The sequence below is a fragment of the Gekko japonicus genome, unplaced genomic scaffold (genome assembly GCF_001447785.1).
Source record: "Gekko japonicus isolate JY-2015 unplaced genomic scaffold, Gekko_japonicus_V1.1 scaffold2091, whole genome shotgun sequence".
NCBI classification, from domain to species: Eukaryota; Metazoa; Chordata; class Lepidosauria; order Squamata; family Gekkonidae; genus Gekko; species Gekko japonicus.
In genome coordinates this window covers 149,728-163,742 of record NW_015162014.1, presented here as the reverse complement: position 1 = coordinate 163,742, position 14,015 = coordinate 149,728, and the positions used below count along the sequence as shown (strand labels likewise).

At 39.3% G+C, this 14,015-nt stretch overlaps 1 protein-coding gene across 1 annotated transcript in view; it reads left to right on the top strand.

The window, feature by feature from the left end:
* Positions 1 to 14,015, top strand: part of LRRIQ1 (leucine-rich repeats and IQ motif containing 1) — a 155,566-nt gene that overhangs the window by 4,470 nt on the left and 137,081 nt on the right. Inside the window, exons 4-8 of the mRNA XM_015405489.1 lie at positions 3,345 to 3,465; positions 5,488 to 5,717; positions 8,869 to 8,943; positions 11,166 to 11,703; positions 11,749 to 12,590. Coding sequence (XP_015260975.1) covers positions 3,345 to 3,465; positions 5,488 to 5,717; positions 8,869 to 8,943; positions 11,166 to 11,703; positions 11,749 to 12,590 — 1,806 coding nt within the window. The remainder of the gene's footprint in view (positions 1 to 3,344; positions 3,466 to 5,487; positions 5,718 to 8,868; positions 8,944 to 11,165; positions 11,704 to 11,748; positions 12,591 to 14,015) is intronic.

Here is a 14,015-nt window from a genome sequence, read left to right as displayed (position 1 = left end):
CAAACTCGCCGCTCTGCCCCCCCCTGCTCGCCGCTTCCCTCCCAAGCGGCAGCGGCAGTTACAGAGCATCTCCTGCGCACGCGCAGGAGACGCTCTTACACTTTCGGGGGGATTTAAACATTCCCCCGAAATTTTTTTTAACTTTTTTTATTTTTGTGCATACGTGGGGACTGGCCCACGTGTGCACAAACCTCTCCCTCCCCCCCAAGTGCCCCCGAAGTGCAGATTTAGATATCCACACTCCAGGGGCAACTTCAGCATTAGTATAAGGATTATTGAAAGGAACAAGTCCTCAGACATACTTTGCAGAGCAATGGATTAAGCAAAGGATAAAAAAGGTGCAAACATTCAATCCTATGTCCTTCAATTGTGTATATGCTCTAGCTGGTCTTAGGCTAGGCTATTTAATCTTAGAAGTTGCAGTGTTCGAAAAGCTCCATATTACTTTGTCCAGGTAGTCACCATTTGTCTGCTCCACACGGCAATGGTGGTCATCAAGATAGAGTTCAAGTGTGAGAACTCCTTCCTGTCAATGGAATTAGCCAAAATGGATCCCTCTCCCTCCATGTGTCAAATAATGTTTTCCTGAAATCTCCAGGAAGATGCCATCTAGTCCCTTGCACCCCCCAAATCTCTGTATCCCTTCTTGGTGTCAGATTCCAGCCAAGGTGTGTGCTGGCCATTTTATTGTCTTCAGCCAGGAGGGCCATTTCCATCTACAAAACTTTGAATAGTTGGTACTTGCTATAGCTATTGACAAGATAAGCAATACTTGGAAGCAATTCACTTCCCCCTTCCTGCATGTTTTCTACTAACTGAGAATAACATTTAAAGTTTTTAAAATGTGGAGTTTGCAAAGCCGAAATATCAAAAGAAAATGCAGTTCTCCACAGGGATGTTAATTTTATCCTAGCGGAAATGCTCTTTCAATGTCAATTATCTAATCCATGGCTTGGGATAATCTCTGCACCCCTGATGTGTTTCCTCACCAGCAGGTTGTATCACTGGGTTTTATGCCTTTAGCCTAAGTGAGCTCATATTTCACAGAAAACCATTGAAGTGCTTTGGGGGCAGTCTTGTTTGAAGGATCTATAGATCACCGGAAGATGTATAACCATATCAGTGAAAGCAATTTTTAAAAGATTTTTGAAGGCTAAATAGTTTTTCCACATAAAAGTGCAAAGATCTATCAAAATCAGATTTTATATATTATCCAAATATCTAATTATTAATCAACTATGCTTTATTAAAGACAGGAAATTAGCCAATAATAGTAGACATGCAATGTAAATATGATGGGAACAATTGGTATACCCATGATGATATTATATTTCAGCTTGTATGAGAAGGCTCTTGGCTTGGTAGAATACAACATTTTGCGGACAGGTGGAAAAAAGAAAAATTACCAGGACCTGATTAGCTTTTGGCAACACAAAACAGAGAATGCCCTGAGATTGTTTGGTAGAGCTCTTCCTGCTTCTCAAAGAATGAATGTTATAATATAATTTTTAATAAGTTCATTTGAATTTGGCATCTCTAAAATACTTTCAAACTTTTAAAACATATATCTTTAAACTTATAGTTTGGTTTGGGTTTTTTTGCCCCAACTCAGCTTGTTGTGTATTGAAGCAGGCACTGGGTTGGGTCAAGGCTAAACTGGCAATTTCCACTGATTCCCTTTCCTGCTGTGGACTCCCCTTAAGAACATAAGAGATGCCAATGTTGGATCAGGCCAAAGGCCCATCCAGTCCAACACTCTGTATCCCACAGTGGCCAGAAATACCAGTGCCATCAGGAGGTCCACCAGTGGGGCCAGGACATTAGAAGCCATCCCACTGTTGCCCCCCCCAAGCACCAAGATGACAGAGCATCACTTGCCCCAGAGTCCCTATCTATACCTTGTGGCTAATAGCCACTGATGGACCTCTGCTCCATATGCTTATCTAATTCCCTTTTGAAGCCGTCCATGCTTGTAGCTGCCACCACTTCCTGTGGCAGTGAATTCCAAGTGTTAATCACTCTTTGGGTGAAGAAGTACTTCCTTTTATCCGTTCTAACCCGACCGCTCAGCAATTTCATGGAGTGCCCACGGGTTCTTGTATTGTGAGAAAGGGAGAAAAGTACCTCTTTCTCTACCTGCTCTTTCCCATGCATAATCTTATAAACCTCAATCATGTCACCCCTCAGTAGTCGTTTCTCCAAGCTAAAGAGCCCTAAGCGCCTTAACCTTTCCTCATAGGGAAAGTGTTCCAACCCTTTTATCATTCGAGTTGCCCTTTTCTGCACTTTTTCCAAAGCTATAATATCCTTTTTAAGGTGTGGTGACCAGAACTGCACACAGTATTCCAGATGAGGTCGCACCATTGATTTATATAGCGGCATTATGATATTGGCTGATCTGTTTACAATACCCTTCCTAATAATCCCCAGCATAGCATTGGCCTTCTTTATTGTAGTCACACACTGTCTCGACATTTTCAGTGAGTTATCTACTACAACTCCAAGATCTCTCTCTTGATCAGTCTCTGCCAGTTCAGACCCCATCAACGTGTATTTATAGTTAGGATTTTTGGCTCCAATGTGCATCACCTTGCACTTGGCCACATTGAACCCCATTTGCCATGTTGACGCCCACTCACCCATCTTTGGCAGATCCCTTTGGAGTGCCTCACAATCCTCACTGGTTTTCACCACCCTGAACAACTTCGTATCATCCCCAAATTTAGCCACTTCACTGCTTACTCCCAACTCCAAATCATTAATGAACAAGTTAAAAAGCAGTGGACCAAGTACTGATCCCTGCGGTACCCCACTGCTTACCCCCCTCCACTGGGAGAACTGCCCATTTATACTCACTCTCTGTTTTCTATTAATTAATTAAAAATCCCATGATTTTTGATTTTTGTGCTGTTCCTCAAGTTCTCTGTCCCTCAGGGTCAGCATTAGTCTGCAGGATGAGGAGGGAGGCAGGAAAGTGCCATCCCCTGATGGAAAATTTAGTTTGGATCCAACCCACTGTTTTTAGCTGGAAGGGAAAGTACAGGTGCAAACTGTATGCACAGGACCTTCTCCTGGCACACTGAGCCTTGTTGACCTTCTCTTCTGAATATTTTATTGGTGAGATGGTTGCTTTTCTTACAGGGCTCCTTGGACTGGGCCTAATCCAGCTGCTCCCAAGCTTCTTTTACTCCACATATAATATGTTAACTATATTTTTGTCACTGAGCACTCTATTAAGTCCCATTCTTTACATGCAGCAAATTGTTTTTTATGTTTTGTTATTGTTGTCATTAAATAACTCAAAACCAAACTTAATTATTATGAAAATATTTGCTGCTGTTCAGGTACTCTCTGAAATAGAAGATGAGGAATTACAAATTGATACAGAGACAGAGAATGCAGATGAAGTCAACAATAATGGAAGCATTCTTTCCAATGAAACTGTTGATGCTGGTTTATTGACAGGTAAGGAAAACTGCAACCTAGTCTTAACCATGGTTACTCAGAGCTAAGTTATGCAATGCTAGTGAAGCTACGTCTAAATGACAGGTAATTTTTCTTAAGGCTCAGAAAGCACTTCCCATTTTAGAAACACTGAGGCAAAAGGGACTGAATAGCTGCCCATTATGTCACTACACTATGTATCAAATCAAGTTGTGCTATGTGAGGACATTACTAGAGGTAAAGAAAGCCAGTTTAGAGTGAAGGAAGTGGTTCCAGCATCAAATTTCCCTTATTCAGAACTGGCTTTTTTGTTCTCCATGGAGGTCATAAAATAGCCAAATGGATTGACTGCATAGTGTCATGACCTTATCACTTCTCACTATATGATCCCTGTTGGGCTGGGATCATGTACTGCAGGAGAAAAAGGAAAGTCTTTTAAAATGATGCTATAGCATCAGCAGAGAAGTAACAATGGCTGTGAATAGTCACATAAATGAAAAAAAGTATGTTTTAAGTTGGGGTGGGCAAAAAGGAACTGTTTATTTCAAACAAATTCTCAGGTGCACATTTGGCTTAGCCCTAATCTAAGGAACATTTATTGGAAATGACCCATTGAAATCAGTGAGACTTATAAATAAGTGGGAAGGGCTATAATGGGTAAAGGAGAATGATTGCAGATGCGTAAAAAACTTTAATGACAAAAAATGAATTTCAGTTTTTAAAACAATCTTTAGCTAAGTGTCGACATAATTTAGGACAAACTGTAGGACAATTCTTGTTTCTATAAATGTACTTCTGTAGAGTAAAAATGATCAGTGGGATTTAAATGATCAGAAACACAGTTTCATTCTATTGGTTTAATAATGAGCATTTCCGAAAAGATGTTTTACAGAAATCCTTAGAGATTTCATAGTAGAACATATTTATTTTGTTTGTTTATATGTGTACGATTTTGCCCACTTTGCTCTGCTCAGTGCAGACTCAATTGGCTTACAACAACAAAAACAATTGAACACCATCAAATACCACAACCATTTAAACCTAGGTTACTCAATAACAGATCTGTCTGCCATCAGTCCATAGCATGGGAAGGGAGGGGGGCAAAACAGGTAGTAATAGCTCTGTCCTTGATGGCAACAGTCATTCCCCAAATTATTTGGTCCTCCTCAACTTCCTGCCTATGCCTATATAACAGAAATTGGATGGCAGGGCTTCTAGATACCTTATTATATTTTAGGTCAATTTCTGCTTTGTAACATGTTTCTGTGTCCAGACACGAGATCGTGGAGGAAGAGTTGACTGATTCTAAATTTATCCCATGGATTACCCCCAGGGGGATGTAGACTTGTTGAAAGGGAAAAACTTCCCCCACCTGCTACGTGGAGATGGGCTGCAGTAATCTCAATCTATGAAAATAAAATAAGTTGTCTTTCCCGGGGAGGATCACAATGCCCTTCCATGTTCTTTGGAGTAAAATTTCAGTTTTTTATTTTTTAAAATAACGTGTGTTCAACTTGGCTTCTCATGCATATTTGATTTATAATCTATAGATCTTAAACAGTAATATAGACAAATTGAAATAGACACAATCCTACCAACATCTCCATTGTGGTATATTTTTCTTGCTGTTTGCTCATTATTATAATAACAGAGCCAAGTGCTTTACCAAGAGGCAGTGACTTACCCAAAACCACATAGTGAGTTTATGGCTTAGATGAAGCTTGACCCCATATCTCCTAGACTAGTATTTAACCATGGGCCTACAATTTGTTTCTGGTTTTGTGGTGTGCTTCACCCTGTGTGATATGGTTTATTCCGTTAGTAGTGTTATTGGGCCGGGGGGGGGGGGGGTGCGAGAGGTAAAATAATGTGTGTTGGGGGGGCGGGGGGGGGGGGGTAGACTAGATGAAATTACCATAGACAGAAATAGTCATTTTGATTACATGGTGTGTATGCCTTAAATTTTTCTTAAGCTGTCTAACCCATTATTGTTAGGATCAATGTTTTCAGTGCTATGAAACTGACACAAATGACTTCTTCTAGATGACAATGACATGGCCATTAGCTTTAGTTTCCAAGAAGTTGAGGCAAAATGCAAGCAAGAATATGAAATTTGGCTGGAACAGCAGAAAGAAGTTGAGGATGACAAAATAAAGAAGCTGAAAGAGGAGAGGGAGATGGAAAAAATGGAAAATGAGATGGAGAGGTACAAGAGACGGAAAAGGCAAGAGGAACTGGAGGCAGAACGGACGAAGTTAGAAATGTTGCATGCGGTAATATTTTAAACTAGAAATGGAAATGTCTTAATCTCTGTTGATTTGCATGCATAAAATCAACTTTTGTAGTATAATATGTACATGTAATGGATTGATAAAACTAGATGCAACTTAAGCAACTATCTTACATCTTTGCAGTATGTATAACTCTCTGGTATTTTATATGCCTTTATTACCAGTAATGTACATTATATATTTAAAACACCTTACTGGAAGAGAGCCATGTTCTAGAAATCAGCTTTTTTGGCTACAAATGAAATCATATTAAATTTACAAATGAAATCATAATAAGTATTATTAGTAAAGTATTTTCATATTTTGCTTCTATTTTTGACAATAATGAAGTACCAACAAAGTAGTAGACAGTTTCTACAGAATGACACCCAGAGCTTTGTCTTCAGTTGGATTTTGTATGTATTATAGTTCTCCAGCTTTTTCTCTTTTGCACATCCTCTCATACATATATGCAGATTCATAGCCATCATTTTGGTCTTTGTGCTACAATGGAGATCTGGGCATGGTAGAAATCATGGCTCTCCCTGAAAGAGTATCAATATGAATCTCTTGAACATACCGACCTAAACTTTGAGGAACTGTGAAGAATGAAATTGTTACATTATTGTTTGGCTTTGGAAGTTCATATGCCCTCAGCTAGCTTCTGGACACAGGAGCTCCAGTGCATGCATAGAGTTTCCTTACCCAAAACAGCTTTTCTGTTACTTTAGTGAGGGGGACCAAACCACATTGTTGTTGTTGTTTTTAACAATATATTTATTGGGTTTTAAGGATGATAAACACAACACATATACAAACAGACAAACACAAACGTATACATGTACAACCACTATTTTCCATATACAGCAAACACATCTTCCTGAAATTAGATTTGAACATTTCTATCAAATTGGCTTTAACTACATAGTTAACTACATAAATATTATATAAATTACTTCTGACAAATCTCAACAGTCATTATGCTATTTGGATAGGGATCTCACAATTTTTCAAAAGTTAATTAAATATTATTTGTCCCTTTTCACTCATCTTCACTATATTCCATTAACAATCCAACAGAGCAAAAAAATTACGTTTTTCTCATATCTAGCTTACAAAAACAACTCCGAACTGAGTGCAAACACCAACTAAAGATATTTTCCAAGATATTACTACTACTTTCACTTTTTGGCTGCACTGTCTAAGGACAGTGGTAACAAATTGACTTTCATCATCTACCTTATCATCTCAAAGTAAGGACTAACAATTCTTGTTTACTCCATTAACCTTAATTTTCTTACTTTTGATTTTTGAATTTTAATTTTTTATAATTTTAATTTTTTATCTTGTTAAATTTTGTATTAGTTAATTTAAATTACGTACCATCTTAGTAGAATTGTTTTACTTAAGCATCCCTACTATAACCTTCCCCTTCAACTAAAAATCTGCACCCACTTAGCACTGTGGGCTTTAAATTAAACTTAAACCATACCAGTTCTTACAGTGCTATTTCATTCCAATTAAACCTATAACACCCATACTATAATCCCCACCTTCTAACTAGCTAAAACCTATCCACCCACAACATCAGAAATATTATACTAATCTTAAATCATGACAGTCTTTTCAGAGTCAATTCATTCCAACAAAACCTGTCAAAGAGCAATTCTTAAGGCGCTAATACCCATACTATAGTCACTACCTTTTAACTAAAACCTACCCACCCACAGCATCTTAAATATTGCACTAATCTTAAATTATACCAGTTTTTTCAAGGTCAATTCATTCCAGCAAAACCTATCAGAGAAAAAAGAACCGTTTCATTTCTTCCATATAACTTAATTTTTCTCCTGTAAGTCTGCAATCTATTTTTTTGTAACAACATGTCAATGTGCCTTCTTTCTTTGCAGGTATGACAATTTATTTCTCAAGTCCTCCTTTGTTCCCTCAACCCTTCCTGTTCACATGTTGTACTGTCCTCTTTAAATTTACTCGCAGATCGCCTTTTTCTCCTTCTGTGTTTGTCTTTTCTTTTGGGGAGTATTCTTTGCACTTTCCTTTTTAATGTCTCTATCTTTATTCTTTTCTTTCCCAGCATTAGGGTTGGTAGATTTAATATTTCAACCTCTCTTTCTCAGCCTGATGTTCTGGGTTCTTCATATCATTCTGAGTAGATTCTCCTTTCTTTACTTTCTGTTTCTAGTTGAGTTTTTGTCGTAAATTTACACATGCTTCTTCAATACCCTTTTTTATTCTCTCAATATTTTCAAAAATTGTTCAACCGATATCTCTCCCACCAATGTATTTTCATCAAGTTCTTCCTCCTCCGCTTCCTTTGTTGCGGATGCCATTTCCCGCCCCCCCAGCTTCAAATTAATTCATTTATATTCTTTTAGACGATCTGATTCATCTGCTTCATGTCAACTTTAAATCATTACCAAAGTGTGAAAGCCAAAGTTTCCCCAGATGCAATTATAAAAACAACAGTGATCGCGTATTTTACTCCCACTCGCTCTCTGGCCACTCTTCTTCTCCATTTTGGGAGGAAAGTTTCGGGAATCTTTCTCTAGCCATCCTCTCTTCACAAAACACAAAGCTGTATGTACTTACAGTCCCCTTCTCAATGTTCTTCCTCCATAACTCTGCATTGCTGTATCTCTCAATCCAACGAAACAACTAAAGAAAGTTTAAAAAGTCGGATGGCCGTGGCTATGTGGAAAACATGGCGACCATGTTCCACTCCGCAAGTCGTCTTTGCTTCGGGGCATATATGAACACCCCCCTCACATTGCCAGAGCGAGGAGGGGCCAAAACAAGCCCCCAGCTGCCAGCCCTCTCTCCGGGAGGTCGGGCAGAGTCCACCCAAAACCAGGGGGCTCCTAACGAGGTGAAAAAGGGATAGGGTGGCTCGGAGCATTCCGAGAGTCTGCCTGTTGCCACGCTGTACCGCGCATGCTCATTCTTTGTTTTGTAAGCAGGCATAAAAACTTTCCTCCTCTCTTCTCCACCAGTAGAACACAATGATTGCAAAGTGATTTGCAGAAGCAGTATTTATAATATATTAGCATATTAAAGTGACTGCAATATTCCAGTGATCATTAATATTACTGAAGTACATTAAAGTGATAATAGTGATGTTCTCTGTTTTGTGCAGCAACAACAAGCTATTTTGGATGAGGCACTGCAAAAAGAGGAGGAGGCATGGAAAGAACAGTTGATACAGCACAACGTAATTTACATGCAAGAATCTTGACTAGAACTGAAATTTAAGTTTAAATGTTGGCATTATGGTCTCTGTGTGGGAAAATAAGGCTGTAATCTGCATTAAAGGTAAAAATTCCCTTGCTCGAAAGCCAGTTTCTAAGCCAAAGAGCCAGTGCTGTCCAAAGACGTTTCTGTGGTCATGGGGCCGGCATGACTAAACACTGTTACCTTCCCACCGAAGCAGTAACTATTTATCTACTTGCAGTTTCTTGCTTTTGAACTACTAGGTTGGCAGGAGCTGGGGCCAGAGACAGGAGTTCACTCTGTCATGCGGCATTAGGGTCTCGAACTGTCGAACTATAGACCTTCCGGTCTGCAGCTCAGTGTCAACCTCTGAGCCACTATAATCTGGATTACAGGTTCATTAATGCATATAACTGCTCTAAAATGTAAGGCTTGAGGTCTGTATAAATTCAAATAGTGGTTAAATATTTGAGACTTATTCTAAAAGTGGCCCTTTTCATTAGAATTATAGTTATATAGGCAGTCCTTGATGTTTAATTTTTGAATGTTTGAAAATACATCTGCCCCGTTAAATTACATTCTTATGTGTTTTTAAAAATGAATTCTATCAATACAGTCTTTCTTTTTTCCTTTCTATCCCCTTTTTGTCCATGGATACAAGGTCTTGAACAACCCTAAACCATAGAATAGTGACATACCTTCTAAAGAATTTTAATTTGACTTTAACCCTTTATGCCTAGAAGAAGCAACTGCCAAAGACTTTGCAATGGCTGCTGTACAATCATAGTTTACATCCAAAAGTAGAGTTTGGGAAACTGAACCTGGCAAGACGCTATCAGTACAGTATCATAATCATTATTTCTCTGACTAGCAGTGTCATCCTAAGCAGAGTTACATCTTTCTCATTGATTTCAATGGAGTTAGAAGGTTGTAACTCTGTTTAGGATGGCACTGTGTGAAAATTTAATTTGAGACCAAATGAAATCTCATCAAAGACCTATCTTTAGTTGTCTTAAAAATACCCACTTTCTTTCCTATAAAGGGACAAAAGTTCTGGTGGGGAAGGGAAATAAAGGTGTCCAGCAAGACTGAGGCTGCAATCCTAAGGACACTGTCCTTGGAGTAAACACCTATTGAATTAAATGAGACTTACATCTGAGTAGACATGCTTAGGAGTGGAGTATTCTGTATTCATCTTATGCTGGCATATGACAAGAGTTGCTTATTATGACATCAGTGCAATTTTTGTCAAAAATGAAGAAACTCATCGGCAGACCCAGCCCCTACCACTTTTTTGCAGAAATTACACCAAACAATCTTATACCGAGTTGCTCCAGTCTGTCCAGTAATTTCATCTTTGGCTGGAGTAATTCTGGATTGGATTGCACTGGTAGTTGTTACATAGCCTACATAAATCAAGACCACCGGTCATTTTGCAGTTCCAAATATATTAATTTATATATTTCATCATGGTTTTCCCACTCCCTCCTTTTTGGCTGGTCTCAGTAGTCCTTGCAAATCAGAGCCCTACAAAATGGAATAACTTTCTAAAGAATTCAGAAATCATTCAGAGCATAGTGAAGATGGGCCAGAGATGAAAACTAATACAGCTGTTAAGTCTAAAGCATCTAGCTCAAAGAACCAAACAGCTGTCCTGTCTAAAGTCAGATATGAGTTTAGATCCAAAAAAGCAGTCCAAACTTGGCTAAACAAGGAACAGGTGGGAAGACAGAGATTTTTGAACTTTTTAATAAAGTACACAAACAATCTGCTTCAGCCTAGAGCTGTTGGGAAGCTGTATTGAGTGAAACTAGGTCTAGTTGCCATGGCTACCTGCACAGGTATAGCACAGTAGACCAGGAATGACATTCCCCCATGTAATGCTCCCTCTAAGCTGTGGAGTCTTGTGAGCAAAAATCCTACTTTGTGAGCTACTGGCTTTAAATTTGTGAGCGAGCAAGTGGGCTACTGCATAAATTATTTTGCTCTAGAGCCACCTTTCCTGAGCTAAAACAAAAATGTGTGAGCCGGAGGCTAAAAAACTGTGAGGTAGCTCACACTAACTCAGCTTAGAGGGAACACTGCCCCCATTTGATCAACAACAGAGAAAGACAATTAATTGCTTTTTGAACACTGCTAGGACAGTTGCAAATGATATGCAGCTGTTAATGCCCATTTGTTTGATGTATACCTGTACTAATATTTCCTCTGTTTCTGGTTTAGAAATTGATTCAAAATTTACACATGCAAATAGAAGAAGAACAAATGGCCTTTGAAGAACAGAGAACAAAGGAAAGACAACAGATGGCGGAGCAGCAGAATATGGCTGCACAAAAAATCCAAGCTTCCTTTCGAGCATTCCGAGTGTACAAAACTTATGCCCCTGTCTTGAAAGAATGGAGAGCAGAACTGAAAAGGAAAAGAGACCTGCAGGAAGAAATAAAAATGGAGCAAAGAGAAAAGGAGGAAAGACTAAGGAAGAGGGCGCTAGAGAAGAAGCAGAAAGAGGAAGAGGAGAGAAAAAGGCAGGAGGAAAAAGAAAGGGAAGAGATTGCAGAAGGGGTGAAGAGATGCAGAGAATATGAACTTAAGAAAGAATTGGTGAGACGGCAAAGAGAACAATTAATTTTGCTAGAACAGAAAAGGAGAGAGAAAGACAGTCTAAATGGCTTTACCGAATGGAAAATGGAACCTGAAAATACAGATAAACAAGTAAAAATGACAATGGAGGAGCAAGACATTGGAAAAGTAAAAGAGGACAGTAAAGCGGAAGAAATTCCAAGGAGAACAGTGACTGAAAATATAGATCAAGATATGGAAGTAGCAGAAAAAGTAAAAGTTAAAAAAGTAGAGGAGGAGGAAGAGAGAACTTCCAAAATGGAAAGTGAAATGGCAGCCAGAAACATGGAGGAAGATTTGGAAATAGCAAAGAAGGAAGGAGAAACTGGAATGGTGAATGAACAAAAGAAGGATACGGCAGAAGAACGAAAACAAATTTTGCAAAAACAACAGATTAAACTGACACAGGAAATAAGATTAAAGAAAGAAGAACAAAACAGTTTATGGCATAATGATGGAGGAGAAAAACAAACATCTGGAAAGACAGAATTTCTTAATGAGATAAATAATGATGACTTAGTAGAGAAAGGGGTACTTTATGTAGAAGACTGTGGTTCAGCTACTGCAGACTGTCAGATGGGTAGTAACACAAGAATGCTTGATATCAAAATGGTTGTTCCTGCAGATATTACAATAGTTGATGAGGAGAGTGGAGCACAAAGCAATCCCGTTAGCATGAATGTTCAGTTAAGTTCTGGAGAGAGTGGACAAACACATAAATCTTATGCATCTGAAAACCTTAAGATAGAACCTACAAAAAAAGGAAGTCAGAGTGAAGTGGATGATCTTTGGGCCAAAAGGGATCTCTCAATCAAACCTTTTGAGAAACCAAACATACCTTATGATTCTATTGAAGAGAAGAGATTGATGTGGATGAAAACATGCAAATCCTGGTCAAGTATTTGTGGGGAAAACAAAAGAAAGAAAACAGTTGAAAGAGGCAAACCACGGAAATGCTCAGCTAGTTCATTGCCTCCACTGAATGCTGCCATGATAATCCAGGCTGGCGCTTGGAACACTCTACAACAGGTAATATATAGTAATGTTAGTATGTGTGTGAATACACACACACAAATTTTAAAAGTTGTCCTCTGTGATCTTTGTGAATGGACAGCTTCTGCTGTCAACACTGACAAGATTTTTCTCCTTGGAACAAATAAGAAATTAACACTAATTGTGTTGGAAGCACTGACCATTATAGAAAATATCAGCGTATCTAATTCTCAACATGGCCCCATCTGCGGACACTTAAATCTGGAGATTGGAGCCATGGACAGACAATGCAAATTTTTCTACAAACCTGAGAAAAGTGCTAAGGTTGCTGAAAAAAAAATCTGAAATCTTAAAAAAAATATATTTGGGGGTTAAAACTCCCCCAAATAATAGAAGCAGTGCCTGTAGCTTTATGAAACGAAATACCTCAGTGGGCATTGCTAAGCCTTCTGGCTTTAGTTTCTGTCAGTAAGAGGAGGGTCAGGGCTGTTTTGGCCTTTGAGGGAGGACTTATGGGGCTAAGCCTAGTACCCCTGGGCAACTGACTGTCACCTGACTTGCATGACTCACCCTGCCCTGGCTGCTTGCTACTGTTTAACCACAGTCACTCCAAGAAAGCCAATGTGGTATAGAGGTTAGTTTCGGACTGGGATCTGGAATAATCAGGTTTGAATTCCCACTCTGCCATGGAAGTGTCATTGCGTAACCTTGGGCCACTTACAGATTTTCAAACATTGTTGTGATGATACAGTAGAGGAGAGGAGAATACTGTAAACTGCTTTCGGTCGGTATTCTAGAGAAAGTTGGAGTAGAAATGGAGTAAATAATAAACAAAGCCGAAAATGGGGAGAGCAGATAAAAGGTTGGTTGATGGGAGGGAATGGAAAAAAGGAACCATGGAACGGTGAGGATATGGGGTTGCGAGGAGGGAGAAAACGGGAAATAGTGTGGGGAGGGGGATACCAGAGAAAGTGAGGTGTTCCCCCATGTCCTGCAGGTTACCCACTGCACAACTGGGGTGGCAGCTGGCACTACACAGGGGCTGGAATTGTGCAGAGTTTTCCTGGGTAGAGGCTGCCAGGGGGATGAAAGGAGGGAAAGCTTAAGACAGGAATAGATAGAGATACATTGGCTGGTGGGTGGTAAGGAGAGAAGGAAACTGGAAAAGGGGAGCAAGTTATGGGGGCTTTCAGTGAAAAGAAAGACAAAATAGTGGGAAAGGGGAAATGAGATTATTCCCACAAGTCCTTGGCATCCCCATTTTTTACTTTCCTAATTGACTTGTATAGTATTACTGTTACCATGAACTAATTTGAAACTACATTGTATCATAGCAGTTCTCCTTTCTACCATCTGGACACTCCAGTGTAATTGTAACATCTGGATGCAAGTTCCCTGCAACTCACTGACCAGGTTCCAAGACTGCAACAGGCTAGATGCTACTAGTAGGCTGTGTTTTAA